At 32.1% G+C, this 26740-nt stretch overlaps 3 protein-coding genes across 3 annotated transcripts; 1 reads left to right on the forward strand and 2 right to left on the reverse strand.

The window, feature by feature from the left end:
• The first annotated feature begins 2317 nt into the window (after window positions 1-2317).
• LOC149904161 (mitochondrial carrier homolog 2-like) lies at window positions 2318-3509 on the forward strand. Its single transcript, XM_090107912.1, has one exon. The coding sequence runs from the start codon at window positions 2404-2406 to the stop codon at window positions 3289-3291; it is 888 nt and encodes a 295-aa protein (XP_089964038.1). The 5' UTR covers window positions 2318-2403; the 3' UTR covers window positions 3292-3509.
• Window positions 3510-3635: 126 nt separating this feature from the next.
• On the reverse strand, window positions 3636-12617 carry LOC149904162 (U3 small nucleolar RNA-associated protein 6 homolog). Its single transcript, XM_090107910.1, has 8 exons — window positions 12406-12617; window positions 12008-12320; window positions 11701-11892; window positions 11231-11428; window positions 10699-10800; window positions 10261-10467; window positions 9846-10031; window positions 3636-4062 (listed from the first exon to the last, which is right to left on the reverse strand). Exons 1-8 carry the CDS (start codon window positions 12495-12497, stop codon window positions 3652-3654), a joined length of 1701 nt encoding a protein of 566 aa, XP_089964036.1. The 5' UTR covers window positions 12498-12617; the 3' UTR covers window positions 3636-3651.
• A 2949-nt stretch (window positions 12618-15566) lies between these two features.
• Window positions 15567-26662, reverse strand: LOC149904163 (tonsoku-like protein). The gene is made up of 14 exons (XM_090107917.1): window positions 26526-26662; window positions 26192-26449; window positions 25460-25625; window positions 24699-24975; window positions 24056-24209; window positions 23121-23325; window positions 22326-22515; window positions 21550-21781; window positions 20265-20377; window positions 19733-19919; window positions 17958-19290; window positions 17409-17584; window positions 16217-16925; window positions 15567-16000 (listed from the first exon to the last, which is right to left on the reverse strand). The coding sequence occupies exons 1-14, from the start codon at window positions 26536-26538 to the stop codon at window positions 15655-15657; spliced, it is 4359 nt and encodes a 1452-aa protein (XP_089964043.1). The 5' UTR covers window positions 26539-26662; the 3' UTR covers window positions 15567-15654.
• Between the last annotated feature and the right edge of the window lie 78 nt (window positions 26663-26740).

The raw sequence follows: 26740 nt of genomic DNA on the forward strand, positions 1-26740 counted from the left end.
TTATTATTTTTATAATATCCTGAATCCTTTAATGCACATGCTTTCATAAAAAAATGGTTTTGTAATTTATGGATTTAAAATGAAACTAACTTGTCCAGGGTTCGATTCCCGGTTCATTAGAATGAATAAATCAGTCACAAACGGTAAACTTATTTTATGTGTTAAGAAAGCCAATCAAAAATTGATGGAAGATAACACAGAAACAATTATTGTTGTATAGCAATTTCAACGTCCTCCATTCTAAGTTAGTAATAATTAGGTAAACTCGTGGTTCATTTGAACGAGTCGACGTCGTCGACGACGACGAGAACGAGAGAGAGTGAAGTTTCAAAGAGTCGAGTTTCAAACGACCCATAACTTTTTCAACATGGGCCTGTAGTCTATAAGCATTATTAGCCCGTCCTAGCGTTTAGCTACTATGTATTCTGTGCCCGTGCACCGACATCAATCCTATTTAGTAAATAGCACATCTAAGTAAATAATATTATTATATAGTAATTAATAATATCATTTTTTAGGAAGAGTTTGTTTGTTTGTTTGAACGCGCTAATCTCAGGAACTAGGTACTGGACCGATTTGCAAAATTCTTTCTGTGTTAAATAGCCCATTTATCGAGGAAGGCTGTAGACCCATTGAGCCCCGAAAGGCACGATCGGTCCACGACACAATAGACCCGTCCGATTAGGGCCCTTCTGGCCTCCTCCACTCAAGCGACAGCTCAAGCCGAGGTTCGTGGTCCCCGTCAAGGGGGGACGCCCTTGTGCATGTCGCTACCAGGGTGAACCTTCAGTTCACCCCCGCGTCCGCGTTAAAATGTAGAAGCCCTTCTGGCTAACATTGAGAGACACCACACAAAAAAAAAAAAAAAGACACAATAGATTTTCTATTGTGTCTGTGATAGTTAATATATTATTACGCTAAGACCAACCAGGAGCGGAGCCATGCGGATGAAACCGCAAAGCGCAGCTAGTATCTGATAAGTTAATTATAATGGTGTTCGAATCACTCGAATTATTCCTATACCTAGATGTTTTGATTCGAATAAATCTGATAATGATCTGACGTTCTGGCAACGAGAAAAGTGTAATGCTTTCTAATAAAATATTTTGAGATTAATGTGAGAGAAATTGACAGTCCTACTGCCTACATCTCCTCCAGGGGGGCCCCCTGACGATGGGGGGCCCTGGGCACTGGCCTCGTGTGCCTTTATGGAAAAATGAAGTAGAGGTTTCTAAAAAGCTTTTTCCTGGAATATATTGTAAGTATATAGTTTACAAAATATTATACTCTTCTGAAGTTGTTAAAATAGGAACTATCTCTACTCCCCATTTTTGGAAATAAAAATATTTTATAACATATTATTTTTACATTCCGTTTTGTGAACTCATATTTTATAGATCAAGAAGAACAAGCCTACTTTCTTCCTCTAAAGAATATTCACACTCTTCCAATGACTGACGATTCCTATGCAACTGTGAAGTCCTAATTTACCTACTTGTTTTTTTATACAGGATAATAATAAGATCTTAATTAGTTCTAAATAATATAGAAAACTCAAAGGTGACTGACTATGGCTATTTTCCAATTACTAATGGAAAAATGGAAAAATAATATTACATATAATGCGACTCAGTGCCGCACAATGCCGAATTATGCTGATGCTTAATTATTGGAACGTGAAACGTACCAGCAGGTTGCGCTAAGTTCAGTGTTGAAAAAAAAAATATTCATAGAGTTAGCAATAACCTCATTAATGTGTAAATAAAGTGGTATACATAATAATTGGTTAAAAATATTTACGGTTATTTTAAGTAATTTGGATTTTGATTATTTCATTAAGATTTTTTTCAATGTTTGTACCTTCATCCATACTTATATTTATTTTTTTAACATAATTTGAATTAACTTTGATTATTTCGAAAAAACTACAATGAAACGAAAGCTTTAAATTTTTTTCCAACAATTAATAATTACTAACGATAAATCGATTGCACGCATCAATTTACGCGCATTACTTTTTCTAGTGCTCGATTGTGCGAAGCGTTGCTGTAGTTGGAACATTCAACCTAGCATTATGCCGCATAATGCGCTCTAGTGCTGTAATTGGAAAACGGGGATAGTGATCTATCAACGCACAGCTCAAACCACTGAATGGATAAAGTATTATTTATTATATTAAAAATAATGAATTTGAAACCGCAGGAACTAGATAGCTAGTAATAATTCACATAATAATTCAATCTATCTAGTCACTTTTTATTTTTAATCATCTTACTTCTGTATCTGTATAATTTATTATCTATTTTGATCACATGACCATAACCGTATCATTATTTATCTGTGGTGGACTGTTTGTCAATTTTTGATTTCAGAAAAAATCAGGGGTCCTGTGAAGTTGTGATTATGGATGAAATCGAAAAAGAAAAAATAGCGGCATTGCCGTCTCAATTACTGGTAACTACGATATGCCATCCTATGGAATATGCAAAGATTTTGATTCAACTCGGTCACGAACCTCTGGCGCCGCGGCGTTCTACAACCCTGTTTGGACGGCCTGCCATGATATTACCTAACGTTTTTGAATACATCAAACATATTAAGAGATCCGACGGCTTCTTTGGATGCTACCGAGGCCTCTCTGCAAGAGTACTGGGCTTAATTGCGTCCAGCCAACTTTCATCAAAAGTGATTTATGTTTGCGGTATCGACCTACCTGAAATTAACGACCCTCCCAACATTGTAAACGATGAAGAACCTAAATTTGAAGACTATTATAAACTGGCTCGTCGTGATATGATCATGCATACAGCCTCTGTGGTGGTCTCGTATCCTTTCCACGTCGTCACTGTCAGAATGATGGCGTCATTCGTCGGCAAGGAAGAAGAATACAGTACGTTACTGGGAGCGATTGTTTCTATATACAGAGATGACGGAATACTTGGATTTTTCCATGGAATAGTGCCGAAATTGGTCGGCGACTTAGTATGTGTGACCATAACAGGAGTATTGGCGTATTATGTCAATAAGTATTTAGTTAAGACCAAAGATTTGAGATACTATACAGTACCCTTGCTCACATTTATAACAAGTACTATAACTTATCCTTTGATGGTTGTGTCTACTTGCATGGCTGTTGTAGGCAGCACCCTGCAGGCGGGTAACCCTCCCGCTATGCCTAAATACCCTTCATGGCAAAATTGTTGGAAGGACCTGGTAAGAAACAAACAGCACAAGCGAGGTTCCTCTCTCATATTTAGATACTACATTGCTCCAATTGCAGCGATGCAATAATCACTGTCACAGTGATATTCTTATGCATTTATCTATGTTTATTTGCTAAGTGTTGTTCCACATTCACCAAGTAGAAATTTTGACTTCTTGTAGAGAAATGTGTACAATTGTTAAATGTAAATAAATTAGTATTAATAAATGGTGTACTACGTGGATACTTCTTTTACATTGTTGAGGAAAAGTGTGATTATATTTAAATAAATATATTTTGTTCTTCATTCTTTTTATTTATTTACATGTCTATTTTTTGTTTATAATAATAGATTTTTCCTATTAATTATTTATAAACATTTCTGTCTATGCTATGTAAAATAACTTATAGATATGAATAAAGAAAACACATATAACATTTAAATCAATTTATTGTAATCTAGATAATGTCTGCGCCCTAATGAACTCGTCAACTAATTCCTTTTTCAACGCTGCTATAGCTCTCCTGTGTACTTGAGGTACTGTTTGTGCATTCCCGTGTTGACTCTCAAACTTGATATAATTCAACCAAACATCTACATAATTTGAACCATGATGTTGAACTAAACATTCATAACATTTTCTTATATGTTTAGCACTGACTTTTTCTTGAGTCATTTCAATATTTATCATAACGAGATGTAATTCTTTTTGTGTTGGAGGAGTCCTTATAAAATCGTCATATGCATCTCTTGCCGCTTTCAACCCATTATGATCATATAGTTTTTGCAAGAGTTTGGGTTTCAATGATAAAACAACTAAACTTTCACAAGTTTGGAATTTTTTGTAGCATTTATTTAGCTGAAAAAATGCATTTTATTAGATAATTAAACACATACTAAATAGTAACCATGACAATTCAGAATGCTTACAGAATGTCGAAATATAATCGATTGATAGACTAAATATAGGGTCGCGAGCGCAAAGTCGACGTTCACTTCGGCTCCGTAAACAGAAATTATTTAAAAATCTAAAAAAAGAGTAATGTAACATGAAAAGTGAAATACTGTGAACTTTTTGGACTAAATTATTATTAAAATCGTTGTGTAACAATAAGTGCTGTTAATTGGAGAAAAACAATCGATGTGGTGTGTTTGTGTATTAGACTTCAGTGGAAATAACTAAATAGTATTAAAATCACAAAAAAAACTGTGAAGAAAACATTATATAAACTGCATCTCGTAAAATAATAAAAACAATAATCATAAAGGACTGTTATAGCAAGTGATATCATCAAAATAAACTCGGATGTTAAATTCCTTTGTTTAAAAACCGTTGTAAGTCACAGTGATACAGCTGATATTACTTGAATGTGATTGGCGAACAATCTGCAAGTCATTAACCTATTCTCAGCCTTACCAATACTCTAATTTTTTCACCAAGGCCGGTAAGGTGCGGCTAGCTTCGTCGAGCGGCCGCTTCGGATTAAATCATATACTGAGTGGACCCGAGTTCGAGACTGGCAGGTCGAACGTGGCATTATTTAAGTTTTTTTCAAGATTGTAAAAACAGTTGGAGTTTTAAACATTTAATTAATGAAACCAGTGAAGTAAATTATTGTAATAAATACTTGATAATCATTTAAAACTACAACTTCGTCACGAGATGGCAAACAGTATAACTTGCAGCCGATGTAAAACATTGATAGATGGAAATAATAGTATAAAATGTGCAAAATGTGAATACATCTTTGATTTTGACTGTGCTGGTTTGTCACAGAAATTATATTTTTTAATGTCAGTCGAATCTAGATTGAAATGGACTTGCAAATCTTGCTTACCAACTGATATGTCAAACATAACAATGAGAAGAAAACAACCAACACACAGTCTGACTTATGATGAATCGGAGAATATCAATCAAGATTTATGCCAAATTACTGATTCTCATTTTCTAACCGATACATCGGACGATTCTTACTGTTCACCTTTAAAACTAGTACAGCCTGTATCGCAAAATAACGTTATGGATTTAAACAATAAAATATCCCAACTTCGACTTGAAATTCAATATATGAGGAAAATATCTGAAGAATCCAAAATGGAAAATATTGATTTACGTAAACAATTAAAAACGATGAGTACAGAATTAAATATATTAAAATGCTTTCAAAATTTGACTTCATTACAAAATGAAGCACCAAAACATACAAACAGGCGAAATTCATCTTGCCCAAATGTACTTCCTATATTGTCTAGTCAATCATTACAAAGTTCACCTGTGACTGAAAAACATGTCCATTTCAGTGATACAATTAAATTGGAATATCTGGAGCGAAAAATTATGCAACTACAATGCAATTTAGATATGGCATGTAAAGAAATACTGTCGATCACTGAACGTTTACAAAATTTCAAAGTGGATGTTCCACGGTTGCCGAAAAAATCAACGCTTGTCTGCAGTCCAGCACCGCGTGTATCTTGTAGAAAAATATTTATTTATGGAACTCAGCAGTGTTCAGGTTTAGCTACAGCATTAAATTCTTCTCGATACAACACTTCGTACAAAAAATATCAAGTGTACGGTGAAATAAAACCAAATGCTTGCAGCGAGGAGATTATTAAGAACTGTATTAACGTAAATTTGACGGCTCATGATAAAATAATATTGTGTATTGGTGAAAATGATCAAAACCCTAATATGGTACTTTCATGTTTGCAGAGTGTTTTACAAAAATTTGATAAAAATTCTATTATTGTATTGAATGTCAAAAATAATAATTACTTGAATCTGTATAAATTAAATGATAGCATTGAGAAAATGTGTAGGTGGTATAAAAATTGTATTTTTATGAATTGTAATTATAACTTTAAAGGTTTTAAATTTTTTAATGTTTGTAAATCCATTAATTTCTATATCGATTCAATTGATTATGATGACGAATATGTTAAGCCGTCTAATCTAAAGAAATTAGTTAAAGACACTAATAACGGTAAACAAAGTAAAATATATTGTGAGCCTAAGAAAGGTACGCTGCCCTACTATTGGTCTAGAAATCGTAATTGCACTCATACCAAAGACATAGTTTCTAATTCCAACAATATTATAGATAAAGAAATAACAAATGTTAGAAATAAGTTTTTTCGCGTATAAAGACACTCCTACAAATTTTAAAATTTTACATCAAAATATTGCTAGCATTTTATCAAAAAAGGAAATTTTAGAATTAACGATAAATGAATTAAAACTTGTTGATTGCTATCCAGATGTTATTTGCCTTACTGAGACATTTTTAAAAAAAGGGTGTGAATGTTTTTTCAAAATAAATAATTATATTATGGCAACATGCTTCTGCCGTGAAAAGAAGCGCGGTGGATCTTGTATCTTACTAAGAAATAACTTACATTTTAAAGATCTATCATTTCTTAATCAATATGCTTCACAGAATGTATTTGAAGTATGTGGGGTAGAGATTCCAAGCATAAAATTAATTATTATTTGTATATATCGAACACCTTTATCAGATCCGTATTCGTTTTTAAATAGACTTGACCGACTGTTACATGACTTAAATTTAAAATATAACTCAAAAACAAAATTTGTTCTTACAGGAGACTTAAATATTAACACCTTAAGGAAAGGGAAAGTTACTGATGACTTTAAGCATTTGATGCGAAACTTTAATTTAAACATCCATATTAATGTTCCAACTAGAAATACTGCCTGTATAGATCACATATTAAGCAATATACCTAATGCCTCTGCATCCGTTTTGCCTCTTTATTTGTCAGATCACGAGACAGCACAATTGATAAGTTTTCCAACAAACATCATAAAACATCTCCCTACACCTCATTACATTTTTAAAAGAGATTATAATCAAACTAATATAAAAAAATTTAGGGAATGTCTGAGTAATCTCTCCTGGGCAAATGTTTGTGAAGAGTTGGATTTTAACGCATCATTTAATTCATTTCACGAACACTTCTGCCTTTTTTATAACCTGTGCTTTCCATATATTAAAATTAAATTGAAAAGTAGCTGCACAATACCTAAAAATTGGATCAGTAAGGGTCTAAGAAAAAGTTGCAAAACAAAGCGTTTACTACGATGCAATTATTATAAAGTCAAAAATGCAGCAAATAAAATTAGATACCTGAAATACTCGAATGTATTGAAAAAATGTATTTATAAATCAAAAAAATTAGCTAATATAAAATTTATACATAACAGTTCTAATACTACTAAAGCAGTTTGGAAAGTAATAAAAAATGAAGTTGCGGATCAAAATAACATGGATTTCATAGATACAATTATATACAACAATACTACAATTACAGACCCTACACATATTGCTAATACATTTAATACACATTATATAGATTCAATTACGACCCTGACAAATCGCAATGTTATGGTACATGAAAGTAATATTAGTTTAAATACAAACACTATGTTTCTTAATCCCATGACGACTAATGAAGTAAAGATGATAGTAAACTCTTTGAAGACGACTAGCTCTGTAGGTTATGATGGATTGACTACTAAAGTGATAAAGTCATGTATCGATGAAATTCTAGATGTTCTTACCTATCTTATAAACGTCTCCTTTTCATTGGGGATTTTTCCAGAAGCGTTAAAGAAATCTATAGTAAAGCCGTTATTTAAAAAAGGCAACAAACATGACGTAAATAACTATCGACCTATTACTTTGGTACCCATTCTATCAAAAATCTTTGAAAAGTGTATGCATAAAAGACTAGTTAATTTTTGTGATAAATTTAATATTATTGCTAAAGATCAGTATGCGTTTCAGAAAAATAAATCAACCACATTGGCTATATATTCCCTGATGGATAAAGTTTTAGGCAGCATTAATCAAAACAAATTAACTACAGCTCTTTTCTTTGACCTTTCCAAAGCGTTCGACTTCGTGTCACACTATAAACTATTAAAAAAACTAGAATCGTACGGTATAAGAGGGCAAACGCTTCACTGGATAAGATCTTACCTTCAAAATAGGCAGCAGTGTGTAACAATTTCTGAAGTAAATAAAAACGATGAAATAACGCATTATTTTTCTGACTACGAAATAATAAAATATGGCGTACCGCAAGGCAGTGTACTTGGTCCAATTCTTTTTGTATTATATGTAAATGACATAGTTAATATAACAAATCACAAGTGCATCTTATTTGCTGACGACATTTCTTTAATTGTAACTTCTGACAAAAATAATATACATGACCACATAAATGACATTAATTATAGTATTGACAACATAATAAAATGGCTTGACATTAATGATTTGAAAATAAATTTGGACAAAACAAAATTTTTACAATTTAATAAATTTAACTTTGACATTCCTAAAATACAAGCAAAAAATGAAATAAAGTTTCTAGGTGTGACAATAGATACAAATATAGACTGGAAACTACATATAGAAAATGTGTGTAGTAGATTAAATAAATTTGTTTATGCATTAAGGCAAGTAAGAAGGGTTACAAACTTAAAAACCGCACTTACTTCTTATTACGCTTACGTGGAATCTGTTTTGCGTTATGGCCTTGTTATCTGGGGCAATAGTACCGATATAACAAGAGCATTTCTGGCTCAAAAGAGATGTATACGGGCCTTATGTGGTATGAGATCGGATCAGTCCTGTAAGCCGATATTTAAAAAACTTTGTCTGCTGCCATTGCCATCTCTTTACATTTATGATATGTGCGTGTTTGTGACTAAGCATATGTATCTTTATAAAAAGGCAAGTGATTTAAATAGCCGTAGTCGCAGAGATCCAAGTAAACTAATTTTAAAAGATAATCCTAGATTAAAAAAATATAATAAAAACTGTCTTTGTATGAGTGTAAAAATATATAATAAAGTGCCAACTAATTTAAAAAACTTAGATACTAAATTATTTTTTAAAGAACTTCATAAATGGCTCCAACAGAAATGTTTTTATAGTGTTAAAGAATATCTAAACTCGTAATTAACATTGTCTACTTGCGTCTTAATATTGATTTTGTAATAATGTATGTAATTTTTGTAATGAATATGAATGAATTGTGAAATATTAATTATAATAATGTGAATGAATAACAAATGAATTGATTTTAATAAAATAAAATTAAGAAGACATAATATAAAATGTATATCTAATGTAAAATGTATTTGCATGCCGTTGAATAACGGCTAAACATGCTGAAATAATGTATCTTATTCTTAACACCTGTGTATACCATGTTTACTTGCAAATAAATGATTTATTTATTTTATTTATTTATTTATATTATAGTATTGCACTTGTGATTAATTTTTTTTTTCTTTATCAAGTTATTTTTCCAAATTCATTATAATATCACATTTCATTTCGTATTATCAATAAAAAAGGTTTATCTACACTTATTTCAAGTATGCAATAAATTAAATATATTCAATTAGAGCCACTCTTATCCCTTTTTGTAATGAAAACTGGCTTATAAAGCAAAACATTATGAAATTGTGATCTGGCTTCTAATGAAAAGTTACTTCACAAAACAATTAATTTTAACTACTATTCTATTGATTCCCAGCTGTTTATCGTCAAATTAGGACTTCTTTCTACAATAGTTAAATGCAATAGTACAATGTTTGCTTACCACATCACTAGACTGTATATTGTCCAATACAAAATTCCACAGATGCAACAAATCAGCACCCTTCATTGTTTTATTTGCATCTTGTAGCACAGATAACATTTTATTTTCATTATCTTTACTATGCAATATCTTTTCCTCCCATAGTATTTTAGATTTTGGATTTTTACTTAACGCTGTATCTATAATCTAAAAATTGGGACATAATATTTAATTACATATATTTAAAACGGCATGAGGTATTTTAATTGAAATTTTGAATAAATTTTGTAACTTTTTTTTGTTACTTTCAGCTAAAGACCAACAAAATCTGTTAAGTGGTTTTCGTGTGAAAGAGTAACTAACATACATTCATGTTATATTCTTACAAAATTTCGTTCATTAAATATTAGTAATATAGGATACTTATTAACATTACCTGAACAAACTCATCACTCGATATTTCTCCTTCCAATTTCAATAACGATATACCAAAAGCATACATATCATTGGACAATAGACCATTTTCATGTCCATACATCCATGCTTGTTTCACTGCAGTGATCTTTTGTAATTCCGTGCAAATATTGTTGTTCAAGCCAAGTAAACCATGGATGTATTTTGTAAATAATTTTTCATCTGGAAACTAAATAACACTTATTTATAAAATTGTGATTTTAATCAGGTAACTAGGTACTATAAAAAAGTGTGAATATTCTTTACTAATGAAATCACATAAAAAAAACAATGACTTGTAATGTTGTTGTTCTATTCTTCTAATAATATTAAAAGTATTAACAATAATGTTGTTTACTATATTTAACTGAGATAGCAAAAAATTATCAATATAATTTGATTCAATGTTTTATTTGCTTACCTGCTGCAGACCTTCTTCATAAACAGCTATAAAATTTTGTAATTCCATAGAATATTGGTTGTCTTGATCAACAAAATCTTCAATTTGCTCCCAGTGATAGCCCTGTGAATTTAGTAGAATAAAAAAAATATTTCAGTATCAACAGTTTACAAATAATCTATACTAATATTATAAAGCTGAAGAGTTTGTTTGTTTGAACGTCTAAACTCAGGAACTACTGGTCCGATTTGAAAAATTCTTTCGGTATTAGATAGCCCATTTATCGACAGGAGCGGAGAAACCGCAGATCACAGCTAGTATTTGATATATACATGAAAAACATTTCTTGATAATTAGCAGTTTATGAAAATGAAAATTAGTGATATGGTTTAGGTTTTAGTTGTGAAGTGAAGCTATAACAAGCTGGCTGATTGATATATTTTTTTTATGATATTAGTGCATAAGTACTAAGGCATAAGCTTGTTGCAAGATATTTTCTCATCAGATAAAAAAATTTCACTGAGTAAAGACTATCTAAAATATTTAAAATTACCTCCAATTCCTTTGAAGCTATGTAAGCCCAGACATCTTTCTCTTCCCGTCTTTTCCAAATTTCTTCCTTTAAAGACTTTGTTAATGGACCATCATTGTATTTCATAGACAAATCACAAAGTTTGAACAAAAAGGATAATTCTAGAATATTCTTCACGCTGTTCTGCCATACAATTTCTGCTCTTTTTAGATATTTTTCCTAAGAAGTATCACAAAACATAATATTACTTACTAGGACAATTAATGTAATGTTAATGCTAAAGCTGCATTTTTTATAAACTGTGCTATGATTTTGAATGCAAAATTTATTGTTAGTCTTATTTTTCTACTATGTATATGAATTAAATAAGGAAAAATAGCTGTTGTGACATGGAACATAATATTTAAATGTTTGCTGTATGCTCTCTATTTTAATCTAGTAAAAAAAATAATTATCATATAAATACATACTCTTCTATTCAAAAACTTTACCTTGTCTTCTTCAATTTCAGTTTCACAAGCCAGCCTCAATTCAATCTCAAATAATTCCAAGTAAAGAACTTCAGATTCTGGATGTCTGTGGATCCCTTTCAATAAAAACCCTCTCGCTGTGTCCAGGTCATTCTTTTCTTTGCTCTCCCAAATGCTTGCTAGTTGCCATGTTTTGGGCTTATCGCCGTGAATCTAAATAGAACATTAATTATATAAAATACCCATATGATGTATTACAAAATGCATTAATATCAAAGGCATAAAAACTACATATTAAGTATATATGAAGTCATATAATAAAACTTACTTGCAACATTTGTCCAATAATTGCTCCGACAGCATATTGAAAACCAACACTCATACAGAATTTTATGTACTCGAAATATATCTCTACCTCATTTTGGTACCTCAAAATAAACTGCTTAAATAATTTATTCAAGCGCTTCGCGATGGCAAATTCTATGTCTTTCTTTTTATCACTAATCTTTGCCTGTTTTCTACGCAGCGATATATCTTCTAATAAAGCCAATTCATAGGCAATGTACTGAACGAAATCGTCTTTTTGTTTTATACGTCTTTGAATTCGGTATTCAAATTCCTTTCTTTTGCGAGATATTTCCCTGAAACAATCAAATGCAACTTGTTAATCGAATAAGATCTTTATATAGTTATTTAATAGGAAAAGTATTTAAAATACCACAATACCTTAATTCATCATCGTCAAACAGATTAGTCCTTCGCATCTGCTCCAGTTCATTTATCATTCCCTCAATACGTTGATTTACTTGTTCAGCCATTGTTAGGTCTTTTTATTTTTTTCTTTTTCACAAATCAAAACCGAAAATACCTATGTTATTTTTATAAAAATACTAGTGTAAACAAATCTCACACTCGAAATTTTAGGTTATCCAGCATGATCTTGATGTATAACGTCAAGTGTCAATGTCAAACGGCAGACCCCAAAGCGTAGAGTGAGAATGAACAAAGGCATTTTTTTAAATAATTTATTCATAACCATGGATACAAGTCCTTCAGTCGCAATCTTAAAGTAATATATATTTCAATATATATGTAATATAAAACATACATTAAACAAAAATAAAATAATTATAATAAGTTACAGAACTAACATTAATATTTTAACTTATTTCCCAAAAGGCAACATTGATATAGTTGCCGCCAGTATCACTACATAGTATAAAACAAAGTCGCATTCTCTGTCCCTATTTCCCTATGTCCCTATGTCCCTTTGTACGCTTAAATCTTTGAAACTACGCAACGGATTTTGATGCGGTTTTTTTTTAATAGATAGAGTGATTCAAGAGGAAGGTTTATATGTATAATAACATCCATTAAATAGTGGAGAAGTACTGTTATTTTTGAGGTTTCTAATGTGATGTCGTAAATAATTACATTTTATCCGCTTACATTGCAAACGCAGGCTGAACCCTACGAGTTTTATCAAAATAATGTACTAAGTATTGTACACATTGAAAAGGTCTACAGAAAAGTCCGCGATGGCATATGTCTATCTCTTATGGATAACCCACAATAACTTTTTTTTGTCATTTACTTTTTACGACAAATAATGGCTAATTTTCGAAGCGATTTTAACCAATACAGCATTAATCCTTAACCAATTAAATACCTTGAATACATTGTTCATTTAATATAGATCTATATGGCCCTTTACACCGTATGATTTAAGTGAATATTTTCGAAGATATTACAGATTTAAAAATTGCGGGGCGTACCGTTTGCGGCGATACCGGCCGGCCGGGCCGCTATGTTTTTATATACAACGTTAAAAGTTTTTCTGTAGTGTATTTAGTATCAGCATTGCACCCGTGCGAAGCCGGGGCGGGTCGCTAGTAAAATATATTTTTGTGTTGGTCAGACAGTCCAAACAATTTTATTTTTTTTATCATAGGATATTGAATGCAAATAATATAATGCTATTCTACACTTGTACTGAAAACCGCAGTGGCATGCTATATTCTCCTTCCCTTATCAACCAATATTAAGTATTTTAAGCGTAACATATAAGAAACTAGCGGTCCGCCCCGGCTTCGCCCGTGGTACATGTTTACGTTTTCTCCTCATAAGAACGGAAAGAACCATCCTCGTACTTCAAGGAATTTTATAAAAAAAGATTTATCGAAATCGGTCCAGCCGTTCGCGCGTTATGTCGTGACCAAGGGTAATATCTATATTATTATCTCTTTGGGGTAATAAGGATTCATTTTTATATATAGAGATTTGCGGAAAAATCCATCATTTTCAACTTATTTCTTTAACTTAATTTTATTTACGACGCCTTCACTACTATAAATGCTTCATTTTGCTACTATTATGCCTTTATTGCACGCCTCATAAGCGAAGCGTTGAGGTGGGTACTACTGTCACTTCGCGCAAAACATCTGATTTTTCAAACTTAAAATGTCTTTATGTATCATACATTGCACTTGTAAGATAATACATACACACACATATTAAGAAAAAACACTATTTTTAACGTTCATGATATTTTTGATGTCATTTTTGTTATTTAAACTAGTTAAAAAACAGTTTAAAAAAGTTCTGTCTTGGACGTCCGTGTGTCTGTATGTGCGGATCCTTTTTCTTGTTAACACGATAGCGACCGAAATACTTTACATTAGTAAAGTATTTCGGTCGCTATCTTTCGAGTCTTTTTTTTTCTCTTACGCTTGAGTATGCTCAGGAATAGAACCCTTTCATTTTTCAGGGTCTGATTCGATGTGGTTTAATTGTTATTAAATAAACAAAAATAATAATTAATAAATATTTATTAAAAAAAAATTATGAGGCGTGCACTTTTGGATTTTCCAAATTATTTTATACATTTTACTACTCAGTACTATTGTATATGATCATCTACAGTCTACTTCTACTTTTTCCAATCAGTACCTGTCTTAACTTCCGCTGCCATCCATACTAACACTTTCATCCAGTAATAATCCTATTTAAATCATTTCAGTCGTACGAAGATTATTTTAAAATACATAATTAATTAATTATATTGTATCCAAAAGACATACCAAAAAATTCTAATTAGCTACCTTGTTAGTTAATCAATGAAAGGAAAAGATAATAATGAATGTATTAAGGGATTGTTTTATTTTATAAAAATAAACCACTGAAATAAACTAGTATAAATTATTTTTACGGTATATAATAAAACAAAAAATAGATTATTATTTACATTTAATTGCAAGTCTTTCATATAATAATATTATTTACAATACAAAAATTATAAATATAAATTACTACATCAAACGCATAACATTCAAGCGCATACACATACACAATAAATCATAAATCAAAATATTAATTATTATGGATCATTGATACATAAATTATCTCACATCCTACAAATTTTATAAAAGAAAATAGTGAAAAAGGCCTACAAACACATGTCATTACTTCATATTCATAGCCTAACATACGATTTCAAAGTCGCAATGATAATTAATGGAATATTTCTTATTACATAATAGACTATAATATTATATTTTAAACCTATTATCAAGCACTGGTTCATACAGAAATATAATCATAAATTCAATAGAAATAGTGATAAATATGTAGTTATTCACAAATTGTGACCAATTCAATTTCAATAATTAGATATAATTTTGGGCTTAGTTGAGAGTACTGCGTATATGAAATAATTTATTAAATACATAGTTTTCATGGAAATGAAAGCAAGTTCAATGAAAAGTTGTCTAACAATCTCATGATTGTTTCCATCTAATTAAGAATGTCGTTTTTCCTGAGTCACCCAACTAAACCCAACAAAATTTCTAATCAATAAACCAATAATTCTTATTCAGTCATTCAAAGAAAACAATTTAATATTAATTTCATAACCGCCATATTCATTAAATTAAATTACTATTAATATAATGCTACTATTTTAATTCTTCATTCAAGTCACCTAGCAGTAAATTTAGTCACCCCACCCTCACAATGTTCAATAATACCTCGTCCTTTAAAACAATTGAGCCAAGTTTTCGAAAACAACTTAAAGCTTTCTCTTTCCTCATCAGATTTAGATAATGGAGTCACATTTATTTCAGGAATACATCTCCCGAAATCAATAGCTGGTAGCCACACTTGAAAATCGGAATCTGGGGAATATTTAAATATATCCTGGCAGCCCTGAAGGTTGATTTGGGGAACTGGGGGTTGCCGTTGTAAAAGTTTTTTCAGTGTTATAAATGTTAGTAGATTGTGTTTTAGAGTCACGCTTTGTAAGTTCTTGGCCCGGCCGAGACACCTAAAAATAAAATAAATTCATTTATGAATAGTCTGATATTTTTAAGCACGTTGATTTATGATGTTACTCATATTTAAACAAACATTTTTAAAATGAAGTGAAAATATCGAAAGATATATTCTTAAACTTGGTTATTAACTTGAATATGGGTTCAAAAAGTCTTATAAAATAATCAAGAAAATATAAAAAAATTATGGTAACTAGTACAAAACATACCTAAAAATCCTCATAAACTGTCCATCAACCAATTTACAATTGGACAGATTGAAACGTCGTAACTTTAATTCCTTCGCGGTATCCATAAAGCTTGCTATACAACCCACACAACTACCCTCAACACCCACATTTTCTAAATCCAACTCACTTATAACATTAGGATTTAGTGACGTCATTAAATTACTTATAAACACTTGTTTAACATCATTATTGCTTATATCCAACACTTCTAAAGCATCAAACTGAATCTGTGATGTATTTATTTCCTTGTACGCATTCTCTGTTATGTTACAATTATTAATTTTCAATGTTTTCAGTCGTATATACTGCGTCAATTTAGCCAAGTGTTTAAAGCCATCATTGCTTATAGGATTGTGGCTCAAGTCGATATCTTCTAAGGATTGACAGGCCGGTTTATTGGCTTTTTCGAAGGCGTTTAATAATATTTTGACACCATCGCCTGTTATATTGTTTTTACTGACATCTATTAGGGTTAAATGTTTCATAGTACAGAGGCTATCGATTAAGTATTTTAAGCCATCGTTTCCTATATTGTTGTTTGATATCATGATGGCGGTTATATGTGTTTGGTGAGTTAGAGCTCTGAATAGAGGTCGTATTTGTGAAGGCGGTAGTGTTTGTGAGCCGAGTGCTAATCGCCGTGTTGTGTGACTGCGACCAACTGATTGTTGTATTTCTTCTGATGGTGCTGAAATTATTTATTTTATTAAACTTGAGAGTAAGTTCTATATGGCACAAACAATCGAAAAATATATATGTAACGGTTCTATTCTATATATATGTTGGTTAAAAATACTTTGTACATTGTTGAAATTTATATAAGTCTATTTAATTCATTTGGATGAATTTTCATAGACATAAAAAGACACAGGAGCACGTAATATTTCAGAAAATACAAGGTATAATAGAAGAATGAAGAAGAAGTCAACAGTAACAAAGAAAATCTAGTTTAAAAAATTGGTTGTTTGTAAAGTAGGTTTACGATCGAGATGTTTACGTGATAACATAATGCAGTGGCAGCGCTCAAGATGAGACGGGAGATCGGTCCGTCTCTCTCTCGTTATACCTGCGATCGCGCTCGTGAGGTTTTGGTGTGACACAAGTTTCTGAACATGTCACCCGACTAAAACGATTTTAAAAACGTTACGTTATAAATAAATAATTAACTCACAAACACCCAAAGCATCACAGCACTCCATATATCTTTCCTCAGCGGGCGACGCTTTCCAGTTACTTATACATGTATTTAATTCAGGTGACGCTAACACTAAACTCAAAGGATCGTCCTCTGAGAGAATAGCACCATCTGACGTCATCAAACTAAACACTGGCTTTACGCCTGTTAATCTAAAAACATGAATAAATTATATTAATTGAAATTTGCTTCTTATTTAATGGCATTGGGTAGGGTAGTCGCATTGAAACAAAAATATATACATAAGATCATTGAACAAAAGCTTAAAATTTTGTATATTCTATGACTAAATAGACTCATTAACAAAGTAAGTTGATAGCAGATGTGAGGCTGAAGTATAAAGCATAAAAAATGCACATCTATTTTTTTCTATCCAATTAATTTCTATTCAGGGAGGAATCACAAATACTGTGATATGTAACGAAACTTATTTACAACTTTTCTCTTTATCCTAATTTTTTTTCGGATAGTAATTCAAGTCTGAATATAATCTATGCAAAAAAATATGATCAGTAAAATACTTACTTATAATACCGCGATTTAACTTCTTCAACCAGCCAGCTGATTGTCAACTTATTGATCGTCTCCAACTTGAGTGATATCAACAGCACTTTATCTTCCACTTTAACTTTCACAGCCGCGGGAGCTACTATTTGCGTCTGCATTCTACCATTTTTGGTCGGATGAACTATATTTATCGGTTGCACAACATTCATTGGTTGCATAACACCTGAATTCATGTTCTGCATGAAATTAAAACCGTCATTGGATGCGTTATTATAGAAGTTTTCATTAGATGACTTTCGACTAAAAGCTACGGGTGTAGATGATCTTCGAATGTCTCGTCGATCACAAAACTCCGTGTCACTCCCACTGTTGCTCGATTGATCGTAATCTTTCTTCCTTTGAAAACCAGCTTTTAACAATGTGCTTTGCATTTTCCACCTTCGTTTCATACTTTCTCTCGTATCTTTAGGTTTATTATTGAATTCTTTCATAATACTCCTCATGGATTCGACATTTTTTGGATTCATGTTCTCGTCCCGTCGAAATTGGTCTGAATCTGAACTGTTTTCGCTTACTTCCATTACCTCGATTGCTTTTTTAGATTTATTTTTGTTTACAATATTATCAGATAGCGGTTCTATTCTATTCAATTTGTCTATGCTATTCTTTAGACTGTCTATGGCAGTTTTCTTGGCTATGGTAGTTAAGGGGTTGGTTAGTTTTCTTTTTTTGTTCTTGTTCAAAATGCCCAAATCATCGTCGAGCCAATCGTCATCGACTTCGGTAGGATCTAATAAGGCAGATTTCTTTTTCTTAACATCAACTGCGGGTAAATCGATAGCACTTCTATTCCTAAGAGCAGATATAGCATTTCTGTATTCATTAACGCTTGTTGTGTTGTCTTTTTCTTTCGCGTCGTCTCCAGAAGAATTTGAATCGTCAGAGGGAAATGCAGTTTGGTGATTTTGAGTTAAATTTATTTCCTCATCACTGTCATCGTCAATAACATTCCGTCTTTTAAATACAGGAGAAGTTAATTCTTTTATTCTGCTCGTCATTTTTGAAGTACTGGGAGGTGATTTATCTTGAATTGGTTTAACAGGAGTTTTAGATTTCGATCTATTTAAAATGTCGGTAGTTTTGTCTGTGATGTTATTAACTTTATTGCAAATGTTCTTATATAAAACCTCTTCATCTTTAGTCAGTATAGTTCCCGATCGCCATTTTTGTAAAACTTGTAATGGTGTTTCACCAAAGTCCGTTTTTAACGTCGGAATTGCACCTCTTTCAAGTAGTAGTTGCACCACTTCTAAATGTCCATTGCTTGCTGCATCATATAATGGAGTTATTCCTGTAAAAAAAAATATGTATTAAAATAAAACACGTATATTTATCCATTCAAACGAACATTATTTTTAGGTCTATATTATATACCGGCACCAAGTACGTGCGATTTGATCGTATCTACATCGATGCAAACGCAAGTCGAACGCACTTAATCACGTGTAATGGATACAAAAAAAAAGGAAAGGAACATTATTTTAGAGACTATATTTTACACAGCGAAAATACGCTGAGTACGTGCGATTTGATGTGTATACGTCTTCTTATTTCATCTCGTTCTGCATGAGATGTTTCACTGGAGTAATGAATCGCCTATGTCACTCTGTAGGCTCATAACTATTACCAAACACAAAAAAACATTCCATAAAACCGCTCCATTGCATCTTGAAAGAAAGACGAACAAATACTTTCGCATTTACAATATTATAAATGAGCATCAAAACACTTACCATCACAATTAGATCCGCCTCGATCGTTAACATTAGCGCCATTACTGATCAATATATCAGCCACATCTGTATGTCCGTGTATACACGCTTCATGTAATGGTAACCACCCGGCATTGTCTCTTATATTCACTGGATGACCTTTTGCTATTAAACGTTCGACTAGCAATTTGTTGCCTGATATACATGCCTGTAAAGATAACATTTATTATAAAAAAAATATTGTGTGTGCCGAGCATAAGTGTCAGAAGTGAAACTTCTTTAGCAAGATTTAAAGGTCTCCATGAAGTGACGCTATTGACATGTCACGACCTTGAAATTTTATTTTCAACTTGCTGTTTCACTTCAAAAGAATGACTTTGCTATAGGTATGTATGTAAACCGTTTAGCTTCAACAACTGGATGGATTTTTATGATTTTTTTTATGGGCTAGTATGGCTCAAAAAATAAGTTTCTCTGCTCTATACCCCGACTATAACCGGTTAATTAAAAACTACTAAAAATTATTGTATTACTTAAACACTAAAAATCTCACCACATGTAACTGAGTTTCTCCCTTCATATTTTTCTTGATTGTATATCCCTTTCCTCTCCGACGCGTCTCTCGTTTCGTCTCTGTTACATCTTCTTCGTTTGTATCCGATAAATCTAATAAAACAATTATTTATATGAAAAATTACACAATACAGCAACAGAAACTGAAAGATAAAATATTGAAAATGCTTGTAATAATAACAAGAGATATAATCTTATCCTATTAATCCTATTAATATTATAAAGGCGAAAGTTTGTAAGGATGTATGGATGTATGGATGTATGGATGTTTGTTACTCTTTCACGTAAAAACTACGGAACCGATTACAATGAAATTTAGCACACATATAGAGGGTAACTTGGATTAACACATAGGATAGGTTTTATCCCGGAAATCCCACGGGAACGGGAACTATGCGGGTTTTCGTTTGAAACGCGGGCGAAGCCGCGGGCGGAAAACTAGTAAATTTATAACAAGACGATATGAATACGAATAAATTATGAATACGAATTAATTTGACAAATAATGGATGTATGTAATATGTTTGTTAGTTCCTCTTCCACATAAATACCACTGAACAGATTTTTATAATACTGAGCAGTGTTATAGCTTATGTACCAAAATAAGACATCTATACTAATATTATAAAGCTGAAGAGTTTGTTTGTTTGTTTGTTTGAACGCGCTAATCTCGGGAACTACTGGTCCGATTTGAAAAATTCTTTCGGTGTTAGATAGCCCATTTATCGAGGAAGGTTATAGGGTATATATCATCACGCTACGACTAACAGGAGTGGAGCCACGGGGGTGAAACCGCGCGAAGCAGCTAGTAACTCATATAGTACAGAAATAAAACCTTTACCCGCCGGTTCATCAATGGGTGAAAAGACAGCTCGTATAAGCTATTAAATAAATAAACAGAAACTGAAAGAATTTTATAAAACACTCAACTCTTCGCCTCGGATCAGTCTCCTTAAATTTGTAGCTAGATATAATTATTAAATTACTGAATTTATGTATTAGCGTGTAAATCTATAATATAAAAATGAATCCCAAAATATGTTGGTAAGCGCATAACTTGAGAACGGCTGAACCGATTTCGATAATTCTTTTTTTATTATATTCCTTGAAGTACGAGGATGGTTCTTATGTAGAGAAAACGTAAATATGTACCACGGGCGAAGCCGGGGCGGACCGCTAGTTAGTTATAAATATGTGTGTATCTGAGCGACATATTCATTTTGTGATAATGCTCGTTAAATAAAGATTTAAAAAAAAAAACTTACCAGTCAAGTCCTCCAAGCAGATATCATCCCCAATATGCGTAGTATCCTCATCCCCTCCCGCTGAACTCATTTCATCCTCAGAAACATCCAAATTATCCAAACTATCACACCCAAGAGCTCTCAATTCACTCTTTGTGTCTTCAGTTTTATCAATCTCCCCATATTCCTCTTGATATTTGAGCAGATTTTTGAGAATCCGTATTTCGTACTTCCTTTTGTTCCATTCCCTGGCCTGAATTCAAATAAAATGCCTTGTGATATGCTTTCAAATCAAATCAAATGCAAATTTGATTTTAATTTGGTTATTAGTTATGTTTACTGGAAATTTGTTAATGATTTTATCTTACCATCGTTGATATAGCAGCAAAAACAAAAAAAGGTTATAATTAATAAATTTAGTCCTATTGTCTATGTAATACGATTAAATGTACCATTGCAAACACATGCCATGCGGTTTGCGGTGTGGCAACGTCGCCAAAAATGCTTTTCATACGTTCGTCAAGCGACGCGACGCGACGTTGCCGCTCCGTGGACACAGTTTTGATTGTTTCAACACAAGACGCAAGCATTTGTCTTATTTGTGTATGAGGTGCGTATTGCGTGCACAAAGTATACAATTAAATAACCATTTTGGAACTTTATTAAGTTAAACAACCATATTTTAGTTATTATGTATTGGAAATATGGTTGTTTGATTTGTACATAAATATGAAGGCACATATAACAAATAAAATCTACTATTTGTTTTACAATAATGATAAGAAAATGTTACTTACGGCATCTCTTGCATTAAGGCATGCTTTCTCCACTTGATCATAAGGTTTCTTAGCAAGGTATGACACTTCAGCTATATTATAGAGTGTGGTAAACGCCTCTTTTGGTATATCCTTAATTAGCTCATATTCCTTGTAATAGTATTGCAACGCTTCATTGTAACAAGCCATGTCTTTGTAAGTTTGATACAAACTGCAAAAAAATCAAATTTATATGATTACTTGTTTTATCACTAAAGCCTCAATGTGTAATACATTTTTCAAATGTCTTCTTTCATATTGTTTAACACAAAGATACCAGAAATATTTTTTTATTAAAAACATAAGTAAAAATGTACTACTGTGATTTTGATAAATTCACATTTAAAAAAAATTGTAGAATTCTTTTTATATAATATTCCTTGAAGTATGATGGTTCTTATGAAAAAAGAAACGTAAACATGTAGGTACCACGGGCGAAGCCGGGGCGGACCGCTAGTTTGTAATAATAATTGTATTATGTACCAAAAACCTTTCAAACAATTAGAATATTATGTTCAATTTTTGAAGTGAAACTTCTTTATCGGGGTTGGACAAAAATTTAGTGTAACATTTTTGCGTTACGCCGTACGCGTGACATTTTTGCGTTACGCCGTACGCGTGACATTTTTGCGTTACGCCGTACGCGTGACATTTTTGAGTTACGCCGTACGCGTGACATTTTTGCGTTACGCCATACTCGTGACATTTTTAAGGTCATAAAGAAGTTTCACTTCTTACGTGTGTACTCTAGTACACGCATACATTTTTTTTACCAACCTCACGTAAATAGGAATCAACGTTTTCCCACAATCACCAGCTAATTCCGCATGGTCCAACATTTTCAGGTAATATTCCACAGCCCCTGCATAGTTTTTTAAATGACAAGCTCCGTCACCGAGCTTCTCATACAGTTTCTTGAAGGTGCTATGGTCTGATGGGTCAGTTGATATGATTAAATCTTCCGTGTAACACATTGCTGCAACTGTAGAATGAAATAAATAGATGTAGTACAAGGGAAAGAATTATGAAATCTATACTAATATTATAAAGCTGAAGATTTTGTTTGTTTGTTTGAACGCGATAATCTCGGGAACTACTGGTCGGATTTGAAAAATTCTTTCGGTGTTAGATAGTCCATTTATTGAGGAAGGTTATAGGCTATATATCATCACGCTACAACCAACATGAGTGGAGCCACGGGGTGAAACCTCGCGGATCAGCTAGTAAAATATAAGTATATTTAAAAAGCTTTTAATAATGTATTATCTTATCATGAAAGGCTTAAAATATATTTATTGAAAATGTATTGATATCCACAACAAAAAACAGCAGCAGAATAAATACAGTTCAAGTTACTGTAGTTTTGAACTTAGGCACAAAATCGAATTATGGCTTGTTTGGAGGAAGGAGGAAGGAAGTTGGAATTCCTCCATCGAAAAAGGGACAGTCTACTCGACTGGCCGGCAGTTAACCCATTGAGCCCCAAACGGCCCGATCGGTCCACGACACAATAGATTTTCTATTGTGTCTGTGGTTCCGGGGCCTGAGTTATTACAGCCCCGATGAATGATGTCGGAAAGTTGTATATGTGCTCTGTAGTGAAAACATTTCGCTTGCGCGATTCAGAGCGAGCTGTCGCTACAGCTGTAATTTAACAGAGGTTAACTGCATTTACAATAATTATAATTTCCTTTTTCAAGTGTACTACATACCAACTCTTAAATTAGCTTCAATATTTTCTCTTTCCTCTTCATCTGGTGTCTTTAACTTCCACGCTTTATACAACACTTGTTTGGCGCTCTGGTAATCAGACATCTTGCACAAAATGTCCGCTTTTGACGATAATGTTTCACATGTTTTTAGCACCTATAAAAAGACGTTTACTGTTATGTTTTACAGTTGAAATAAATTTTGATGAAATATCTCTTTTTGATAAAAATACAACATGGTTATGGTGGGAATGGGTATTATTAAAACAATTTATTTCTTATTTTTGAAACATCTCAAAACAGAAACATAAGTTTTGGTTTAAATTTGATAAATGATACTATTTCTATAAAATTATTAACTTTTAATAAATAATTCCTTGATAAATGAGTCAAAAATTAAGAAAATATTTATTACTAGCTTTCCGCCCGCGGCTTCGCCCGCTTTGTCTAAAACCTAATTAATTATATACTAAAACCTACCTCTTGAATCACTCTATCTATTAAAAAAAACCATATCAAAATCCGTTGCGTAGTTTTAAAGATTTAGGCATACATAGGGACACAGAAAGCAACTTTGTTTTATACTATGTAGTGATAACATACATACACATTTCTACAATGTTAAATTCATTAACTTATACCTCACCTTATCGTCAAGCCTGCTTCCAACCTCCAAAGCTTTATTCAGACAGCTCAAAGCCCTTGCATAGTCCTTCATCTTATTACTATACATTAGAGCTTGAGTTGTATAACAATTATGTAGAACTTCATACAAATCCTGATTAGAACATATAGTTATAGCTTTGTTGATGCAATCTATTGCTTTGTCTAAATGACCAAGGTGCTCTTGAACAACTCCAATGTTGAGTAAGAGTCGAGCTCTCATATCCATTAGTTCTGATTTATTTATTTTACCGTTGAGCCTAGAAACACATTTAATAAATATATTGAGAATTCAATGCAATAATATTAAGTTATGGTAAACATATTATATTAATGAAACAATAACTATCAAATTCACAGAAATAGAAAGTTTATATTAAGTATGCACACAAGACAATTTCACAGGAAAAATATAACATTTAATATACAGTTTTTAACTTTATTTCAATGCTTATTCCTTCTAGAAACTTCAGAACTTCAGAAAGGACATTTTAAGTTTAAAGTATATTTTTATTAAGAGAATAATAGATAACAATAATTATTAAGCTATTGCATAGCATATCTTCTATTATCATAGCGGGCCTTGAGCGCGGGGACCGAATCCACAATTTCCGTAACGAAAAAACCTCACGCTCCCCACTCCGACGGGCACGGAGGTGTGGCATGAAGGCATAGCATGCAATAGCTTTACCGTGGCAGTCCCCGAGTGCCACACGTTTTTTTTTATTTATGAGCTCTACTTACTTCTCACATAACACAAGGCCTTTCATAAAAGCTTTCTCTGCAGCCACTAACGAGGTTTTAGATTCATCATTATCAGTAGAACTTTGTCCTTGTAGGAGATATATCCTTCCTAAAGTTGCCATGGCTCTTTGCTCCTCTACTAAGTTATTTAGTTCCTTTGCTACAGCTGAAAGTATTGTAAAAAGTTATTTTATACAAATATGTTGGTAAAACATGCTTTACTATGATTATGTTTGTATTCTAAATTCTAATCAACTACTAGCTTTCCGCACGCGGCTTCGCCCGTTTGTCTAAAACATAATAAATTATATACTAAAACCTTCCTCTTGAATCACTCTATCTATTAAAAAAAACCGCATCAAAATCCGTTGCGTAGTTTTAAGCATATATAGGGACATAGGGACAGAGAAAGTGACTTTGTTTTATACTATGTAGTGATAACAATTAATAAAAAAGAAGAAAAAATAATCAATGAGTAGTAAATTGTATATAACTGTTTATTTACCTATTTCAGCTATAATTAAAAAAGTAGACTGGTATGTAGTGTTACTATGTAGTGTTTTTGAATAACTTAATCTATTTTAATTAATATGATTGAATTAATCAACTTAGTTAAAATATTTTGATAAAACAATCAAACGCATATTTTTGAACTTACAAAAATGTATGTAAAGGATGTCATATACTTGAAAAACATAAAAATTTATAGACTATTTAGAAACTAAATATTACCCAAGTGTCGCTCCTCATATTTAAGGGCCTTACTAAATTCCGCTAGTAACATGTACATCTCGCCTATCATCCTGTTACAAGTGCCCCATTCCATGCGTAGCCCCAACTCCTTACAAACTGAAGCTTCATTCTTGTATTCTTCCAAAGCATCTCCATATCTTGTGTTCTTATAATAATATGTCGCAAGATCATTGCAAGCTTCTGCGAATGCACGCCTGTTGCTTCCATTCAAAGCTTTCTTCTTCTTTCGGATTAGTTCTACAACAAAATAAACGATTATATGAATGAAATTGAAAACTTACAATGGGAGTGTGTATTTGTCAATAACACTTACTTTCTTCTTCCATATTATTAATCTATTTCATATCGTAATTAAATATAGTTTTGGGTAACTACAAACAATGTTTATTTAATATCAAAGAACTTTTGCTTTATTTCCTACAAATCACAAACCATAATATGACAATTGCGACATTGACATTTAAGTTCACAGATTATATAGTGAGACAAAAGGCGCCAATGTTGAATAGATTCCAATACAGTATGTTA

This window comes from Colias eurytheme, chromosome 12, assembly GCF_061535395.1.
Source record: "Colias eurytheme isolate Ceu_HAF_F1 chromosome 12, ilColEury1 Martin Lab GWU primary, whole genome shotgun sequence".
Classification (NCBI taxonomy): Eukaryota; Metazoa; Arthropoda; class Insecta; order Lepidoptera; family Pieridae; genus Colias; species Colias eurytheme.